The sequence below is a fragment of the Pygoscelis adeliae genome, unplaced genomic scaffold (assembly GCF_000699105.1).
Source record: "Pygoscelis adeliae isolate BGI_AS28 unplaced genomic scaffold, ASM69910v1 Scaffold622, whole genome shotgun sequence".
In the NCBI taxonomy this organism is placed as follows: Eukaryota; Metazoa; Chordata; class Aves; order Sphenisciformes; family Spheniscidae; genus Pygoscelis; species Pygoscelis adeliae.
Genome location: NW_008824297.1, coordinates 226190 through 234476, shown reverse-complemented (window position 1 = coordinate 234476; position 8287 = coordinate 226190). Strand labels below are relative to the sequence as shown.

Below are 8287 nucleotides of genomic sequence, written 5' to 3'. Positions count from 1 at the left end.
GGGGGCGTGGGCAGCCACGGGGAGCGATGCCGGTCACTTCATCTGGGGCACACGGGGACATCATCAGCCCAAAGGCAGCCAGCCCCCTGAGCCAGCGGTGCTTTGCTGCCAGCGGTGATAAAGGCCCGAAGTGCTGTGATCTGCCCTCCTCTCACCCCCGTGACGTCCACAGCCACTGAGAGCAATGGCGGGAGGGATACTGCTGAGACACAACCCTGCCTTTTTTGTCTCTCAAAAGGGTGATGCCGGCAACCCCGTCATGTGCCAGATTAGAGGGACTGAGAAATGGGTCCTGAAAGGCATTCTCAGTGAGGGCGGCATGAGATGCTACGGACCGTTCCTGTATACCGCAGTGTCCTACTACAGTGACTGGATCTTGGCCACCACTGAGAGGACAGGACCTCCCGCATTCCCCCTGCTAGTCAGGGCACGAGCTGATCTGCAGGCTCCACCCAGAGACTGGGAAGAGGCTTCCAGACCAGCAGTGAGGATATTTCAGGAAGTTGGTTTCAACCCCAAGAAGGGAAAGACAGACCTGGACTCATCGGAGGCTGGGCCACCTGAAACGACTTATAACTCCTGCAGCGGGAAGACATTTCCCATCTCCAAGGGACACTTACACTTGCCCCAGGCGCTTGGGAAGGGGGTAGCTGCTCCCTTCTTGCTGTTTTGTTTCTTTAGGTAAATGAAGTATCCTTCTGCGATCAGAAAGCCTGCTTGGTTCATGCATGCCACGTTGAAATGATTTGCCCTATATGCTCGCACTGCTCTGCTCTCTTCTATTGGTGGTGCACGCTCGGAGATGTTGAACTCCCACGTCTCCCAGGGAATCCCCCCTGGCTCCTCCTGCATTAAGTGATCACCAGGGCTTGCCCAGAGAGAAAGGACAGTTCCTGTGAACATGTCAGATTTGATCACCAGAGGGTAACTGCTTGTGGTGATGGAGGGAGGGGGGAGCACCCAGAGCAGAGCTGGCTGACCTAGCAGGGCCTGCGCAGGGGCCAGGCAGCAGAGCCTGGTGGAAGCCAGCACATGCTGGGACAGACCAAAGAGATGGCAACGGAGCCATGGGTTTCTTTATCATTTCATGCAGAAGTGGTTTCATCTCACTGCAGCTTGCAGGGTGCTACGTTTACCCACTTCACAGCAAACTTCCCCACTGGGTTGCCTCCTTCTGCAGCTTTCACTGCCCGCCTTGCAGCATCAGACAAGCCTAGTGCTGGTTACCAGACATCTTGACCTGGTTCCATGCTCTGCGGTATCTTTGCAAGGACATCTGCAAGAGGAGAAAGGAGAAGGCCTTAGTATGTTCAGGCAGCAGTGATACGCTGTGGAGAAAGCTGCAAGGCTGGAATCTAGCCTGGCCTGAGCTGCTGTATCCCCCGCTGCTCCCACCTGAGATCGAGGCTCGCAGTGGCATGCTGGGGAGAGCTCCTGCAGGTCTACACCACCTTTGGTTTCTCCCCTGAATGCCACAGGAAGCCTGGAGACCCCACACAACAGCACTGTATAGAAACCTACAGCCCCTTGCATGGCAGCAGGGGTATTGGACATGCCCTGCCACAGAGGGGCCGGCAAAGAAAACAGGTTTATAGCCTCACTCTTATCCCAGGGGCAACTACAGGTTCCTTCTTTAGCCCCTTGAGCCCTCGCTGCTCTCCAGCTCCCAGAGGCTGGCAGGACTCTGGGCACTGCTGCATAGACAGCATGCAAGCCAGAGCCTGGGTCTCCCGGTCAAGGGGAGCAGCTGAGTGAGAAGGGATCTGCTTGTGCAAAGACAGGCCTGCAGGCAGGCTGCCCACCAGCTCTGGGATAGCCACAGCCGGACCCCTATTTCTGAACTCACAGCACTGACGCTGATGGGTCAAGCCCAAATCCACCCAGTTCTGACCTCTGAGAGAGGCTGGACCACGTAAGTCCTGTCCATTGTGGACTGGGGCGCTGGTGGGCTAAGTGCTAGACAGGCTCAAGCCCAGAGTCTTCCCCGTCCCAGCCACAGGTAAGACCATCTCCACTCGAGGACAAGCAGGGTGTCAAGGTACAGGACACCACTATCCGTCCCATCCAACCCCGCCACTTCTCTCCCCACACTGCTGTGCACACAGACATCCTGCACGGGGCAGGGATACAGACATGTCCTGCTACCTCCAGGCTTCGACTATGCTCCTCTGTGTTCTCTCTCCATCTCCTCCCAGGCTGCAGGAGTTGGGGCAGGAGGAGAGTCAAAGATATTCCTGCAACTTTGCCATGAACTCATGTTTGGATCTTGGCTAGCCTTTCCTTATCAGGGAAGAGTCAAGATACAAGTGAGTAAGAAATGTTTGAGCTCATCAAAGAGGACTACAAACACTGGGGAGCCATCAAGGGCGCTGGAAAAGGCCGGTGCAGGTTACATATGCAGAGCCGGAAGCGTATGGGGCTGCCATACGTCCCCTTCTCTTTACAGGCACAGCGGGTTTCAGTGTAGCAACAGCCCGACGGTGCTTCCTGTCAAATTACAAGCTGTGTCCTTGCCTTGGCTTCCCCTCTGAGCTCAGTCATTAAAATTCAGCCTCTGTCCTCGGGTAGGGAGCGATCGCTGCTCCGTAAACAGGAAGAGCCTCCGGCTCTGCCAGGTACCGGTGAAACCGCCGCAAGAGAACTCTCGCACGGCTTCCCAGCGGGTCAGGAGCGAGCGCTCCGGTCCCCAGGGTGGCTGCAGGTAGGCAGGCACAGACGCAGCTCCACCAGGACCCAGCACCCGGCTGGCACACGTCCAGGCTGCTGCGCACCCAGCCCGGTCTCGCTCACCTCGGCAACTGCCACCTTCCTCTCCCAAGCCTTGAGGCTGTTTTCGAGGTCAGTAACAGCCATCTTCTTCTGCACGTAACCCAGCACAGGGGGGACGCCGTAGTCTGAAAGCTGCTTCCGCAGCTGCCGATTCACACTCTCAGCTTCAGCTCGTTGCTGCCGGAGGAATAGGGACAGAGGGCAAGGAGATCCCAGGGAAATGTCCCTCTGCCAGCTGGTGGCCAGTCCTCCAGGGAAGCAGGCAGGCAGGATAAATTAAACCCCCAGCACTGTGGGGGAGCCGTGGGATGCATCCACCAGTGCCTCGATCCCTGCCAGGCAGCACTGCTAGGGAGCCCCTTGAACCCGCTTCCCAAAGTTGTGGTGTCCCCGCCAGTGTGGGGGGACATACCCCAGACTGGTATGACAGCAGTGCCACTTCTCCCTGGGGAGGACACTGCTGATGAAAAGTTCAAGGAAACAGAATTTCAGGAAGCCAGTGGCAGGTCCCTGTGGAGCCAGGGCCAAAATCCACAACATGGCCTGTTCTGCAAACCGGCCCATGCTCACCGGCAGGAGCCCCGCGTCTTGCTCAGACCCAGAAAGGCACACAGGTATCCAGCTCATTGCTGGGCCTTGAATGGGCAGCGGTATCCAACATACCACAAAAAGTACCTCAAAAGAGTCCTCCCAAGTGGTCTCAGGGCCTCCCAAATCGCTCTCTTACCTCCTCCACCAGAGCAGCTTCTCTTTCAACTTTCTCCAGCAGCTCCTTCCTCTGGGAGATGTCTTTCATCAGAGACGTGGACGTTTCCATGGCGTTCTGCAGCTTCCTCTGGAACATGAGAGCAGGACAGCATCAGCGGGCGCAGTGGCAGCTCCCAGCCACCTGCAAAGCCACCCCTCTACTCCTCCAGCTTGGTCTCAGCTGACGGTGCCGGAGCTCTGCTCCCAAGGGAGCTCTGCCGCACCGATCATCCCCTGCAGAAGGCAGCATCATGCCCTGGTCACGCAGCTACTGCTTCTGTATGTCCTCTGTGTCACACTGCAGCACAGCCCACGGCACAGCAGCCGGGGTTTAGGACTGACCCAGACAGAATGGCTGATCGGAGAGAAGCAAATACACCCAGCTGAGCAGCACTTTTCACTGATAAGAGCAGACGGTGACGGCTGCAGCTCATGACATCTTCTCAAATGTCACAGGTTAGGTAAAAAATGTATTTTCCTGTGCAAGACAGCACCAAAGCTCTTTCCTACTGGAATTTTCCCCTGCGGTGTAAAATAACCATGCTGCAAAGCATGAACCTCATCGTCAGGCTGCAGCCAAACATGAATGAGGGCATCACCGCTCTTGGTGTGTCAGGCAAACCTCCCAACTGAACTGCTAAGTCAGTGGGAAGGCAGAGAGGTGCTTGGCATCCTCTGACTGAGAAAGGGAAGGATGCAAGAGCTCGTGTGTGACCCTCGGAAACAGAAGAAAGGCAAAATGGAGGTGCTGGGAGGTTCACTTACTTTATAGAAGTTGAGGACTTGGACAGTCTTCCCCGAGGTCAGTTTTAGCTGCAGCAGCTCCTGGTTCTTCTCATCAATCTTCTCCTGGTACTGGGCATTTCTAACCTGCAGCTGCTGCAAACGGACCTCACGGAGTGTCTCTCCCATCTGCTCCTTCTGCAAACCCCAAGGAAACAGAGCTGTAGGTTGCTGACCAAAGCTGCATCCCAAGTAAGAGAACTTTGCTCTGTGGGGAAAGCAGACCTAAAGAACAGGGTCTTCAGCCTGGCTGCAAACCTGGGGCTCGGGGAGAAATGTGAGACACAGCACGCCACTGAGCCTGTGCTCTGTGTCCTAGCTTAGAGGGTCCCAGCAGCGCAGACGTCCCCTCTGGCGAGGCTCCTGCCATGCCAGCAGCAGCCAGTCCCCAGGGAACTGCTCTGATCCACCATACATCTTTTCCAGGGCACAAAGGGCACAAAGAGATCTGCCAGCTTCCACTCTGTGAGACTTCTGGTCTCATCCCATGCACGCAGACATGTGCCAGGTCTGAACGTGGGCAGATGACAATGCCCTTTGACAGAGGCAGCAAGGCCAGGAGCAAAGGAGGAAGGGGAGGAGGAGGCGGAGGGCCATGCATCTCTACACAGAGCAGGCCCTGCATCTGCACTGGGCTGTACTCCTTTCGTTCTTCAAGGGGCCATCTAGTCCCTGCTTCTCCTCAACTGCTGCACGCACCTGCCTGAGCTGCTGCTGCAGCTTCTTCTTGTAACCCTTGAGCAAATAATTTTTTAAGCGCAACTTCTCTCTCAGCAGATCCTGAAGAAAGACAGCAGATTATAGTGGCATGGCAGAGCCTGGGAGGAGAAAGAGCACCCCGACCCCACTCCTTACGGTGTGGTTCCCGTTCATCTCATCCACACTGCAGCCTTCACTGCTGGCTTAGAAAGGAGCCCAGTGAGAAACGCTGCTTAGCATCACCCTGCCCCAAACATGGGGGCATGAACGTGCACTTTCCCAGGCTCCGCTAAAAGCCCTGCATCATCTGTGCTCACAGCTGCGCTGCAGCTCAGCAGCCTGATGAGCACCTGGGCTAGTCACCAACTGACAAGCGTGACAAGGGCTGTCCAAAGAGACTTGCTAAGATAGCCTGAAAATGTGATGTATGCCACACAGGAGTATGGGAACTAGGATTTTCCCTAACCAACGTACTTGTCAGATGACAGACCAGCCTCAAAATTTGCCATGATGCACTGACCCTCTGGCGGTTCTTCTCCTCCATGTATCTCAGCAGCTTCTCAGAAGCGATGATACTCCCTTTCTTGCTGGAGATGGTGCTGATGATGTCTTTCTCAAAGTCACTGATGGCTTTCTTAACATCAGTCCACCAAACATCCGCTTCTTCTATGACTGCCTGTAGAAATAAAGTCATGTGACAGTCAAGAGGTGCTAACTTCCCTTATTCAAACAGGTTTGGGAACAGAGAACCGGAAAGGACCAGGCATGCTCTCTGCTGGAGTTACTAGCACTTCTCCTGTGGCAGCACCGAGTTTCGCGCTGTGCCGCTCGGGGCACATGGTGCAGGCTGACACAGCACTGCTACTTCACTGACTCAAAAAGAACAAGAAAAAACTCTCTCACGTGCCTGGGCTTCAACATCTGTCACTCCATCCTGACCTACAAACATTGCCAGCCTGACTAAGCCAACACAAGACAAAAAATTACCACCCTTTGTTTACTGCATATGCCCTGTGGCCACACGAGAGGGACGGGCTGCCTGCTTCACCTCTCCCGGCCACTGCAGGCAGCACCAGTGGTCTGAACCGAATGCAGAAGTCTCTCCTTCCCCAAAAGCTCCTGAGCATTTTGGCTAGGAGGAGGTCTTGGCAGCCAGCACAGGGCAGGCAGAGATGGTCATACAGCCATAAGGAGCCTGCAGCAGGAACACAGCCTCGGAGACTTGGAGCATGCTCTGAAGAAATCCCAGAGACAGCGGAAAGGCAGACCCCAGAGTGGACTGCATGGAGCCCAGCCAAATCAGGAAGCTTCTGGGAGCTGCTAGAATGAAAAATACGTCTGGCACAAAGGGCATACCTTCAAGAAGCTGACAAAAAGGAGATTTTTCTTTCGAGCGTTAACTTCTTCATCTCACACAGCAGATCTGAGCTTCTCTACCTAAAAATCTTCCCCTCGCCTGTATTATTATTAGTTCCTGCCATAATACGATCCATCTTTAGAGAGTGGGCACCTCTGATCTCTGTTGGCGTACTTGCCTTTGAGAAAGGGGTGAGGTGAGAGGTCAGTTCTGGCTCCCGCTCTCAACTCAAGACCACTCACAGCAATGCTCTGCTACAAACAGCCCTCACCAAGCAAGTCTGTCTCACTGCCTGAGGGATGGCACGTTGAAAGAGGTGTGAAAAGTAACAAGACTGCTTGACACCTTGGTGATCGTAAGGGTCCTGGAGAGCCATACCTCGAGGTTCTGCAAGGTCTGCTCCGAGTCCTCCTCCATCCTCTGAATCTCATCCTTCATCTCAGTCAGCTCCCGCTCAGCCAGCTCACATTTCTGCTCCACTGTCAGGCCTACAAAATAGTCTGTCGCACCATGCAACTTGGATTTGTACCTGCCACGTGCCTGCAGCAACCAAGGAACAACGCAGATGCTGTTAGAAAGCCAGCACTGGCCAACTGTTGCTGCATTTTCCTGTATTCAGAAAGAAAGTCACCTCAACGGTCACGTTAGCAGGATTCCAGCTTACAGCAAGGACAAGGAGGCCTCTCCAGAGCAGAAGTTACTCAGGGCCACACCTGGGCTGACCCCATCTGTCCTCTCATCCACCCACAAAACCCTCCTATGCAAGCACTTCCAGTTCAATTCAACAGGCAAATTCAGGGCTAAGAGGTTAAAGCCAACGTGACAGCTTCATGTGGGCAGGTAAAACACCTCTTCGTAGCAAAGACGCTAATTGTTGTGTAGGACAGATGGGGTCTCCTACCACCGCCTGGGTCAGACGCCCTGACGAGCTGAGCTTACTGCAGCGTGGGCAGGCTGGAGTACGCTCTCGGAAGAAATGACACCACTCGGGAGCAATTCCCAGTGCCGTGGGGCACAGCGAGGCAGGCACTGCTTTGCAGAGGGCAAGTGCCCACCTGGCCAAAGGCAAAGTTTCTAAGGGCTCAGTCTGGGACTAACCAGAAAGTGGCTACTTTGGACTCGGGCAGGCACTGAAACCCAGCGCAGGACACTGGCTGAAAGGAGCTCCGCCGCAAAGGGCCTAGAGCTTCTGTTCACTCTGTCTCTGGTGAAAAGGTGACGTTCGGGCCAGGAGGTAAAAATCCGCTCCAAAAGGCTGTTCACAGCTCCAGTAAGAAGGAAGAGAGCAACATGCACTCAGCGGAGGTTCCCGAGTGTGGACGCACACAGGTCTGAGCCCACGTGAACTTCCCCAAGAGGGAGGAGAGGAGCAGAGCGTCCCGTCACAGACCTGGCACGGCCTTGGGCAAGTCTCCTGCCTTCTTGGCACCAGCGTCCCTATTTGTTTAACTTCTACTTCAAATTATGCTGTGTGGGGGTTACCTCATTCCAGATCTCCCTGGCACTCGATGTTCAGGAGGACACAGTGCTGTCACGCAAGGAAGAGACAGCATCAGCTGGAGGAGGAGAAATGAGAAGGCAGCCTGGCCTTTACACTGAGTGCAGGAACGGCAAGGCAGCCCGAACTCTTACACCTACAAGACCAGCAGCACCTTTTTGCAAGCAGGTCTCTAGGTTAAGGGCTCATCACCGTGAAGCCCACATGCAGAGGGCTGTTGGGGGACTTTCTTCATCGCATTTCAAACCGGGGAGCTTGCCTGCTGACCTCCTGTCAGATAAGCGCTGAGATCGGGAGGTCAGAGGGGCTGCAGAGGGAGGAAGCGTCATGGCTCTGTGCAGTAAGGCGGCAGCCAGACCCAAAAACCCAGTACCCGCAGCCACACCGCCACTGCCCCGGCTCCGGAGCAGTACCTGCATCAGCTCTGGGGGGGC

At 55.2% G+C, this 8287-nt stretch overlaps 1 protein-coding gene across 1 annotated transcript in view; it reads right to left on the bottom strand.

The window, feature by feature from the left end:
* Positions 1–1213: 1213 nt before the first annotated feature.
* CCDC113 (coiled-coil domain containing 113) overlaps positions 1214–8287 on the bottom strand; it is an 11487-nt gene continuing 4413 nt past the window's right edge. Inside the window, exons 2-8 of the mRNA XM_009318871.1 lie at positions 6734–6895; positions 5519–5674; positions 4999–5079; positions 4282–4437; positions 3497–3604; positions 2791–2946; positions 1214–1276 (exon numbers count right to left, since the gene is read on the bottom strand). Of these exons, the coding sequence (XP_009317146.1) occupies positions 1214–1276; positions 2791–2946; positions 3497–3604; positions 4282–4437; positions 4999–5079; positions 5519–5674; positions 6734–6895 (882 nt within the window). The remainder of the gene's footprint in view (positions 1277–2790; positions 2947–3496; positions 3605–4281; positions 4438–4998; positions 5080–5518; positions 5675–6733; positions 6896–8287) is intronic.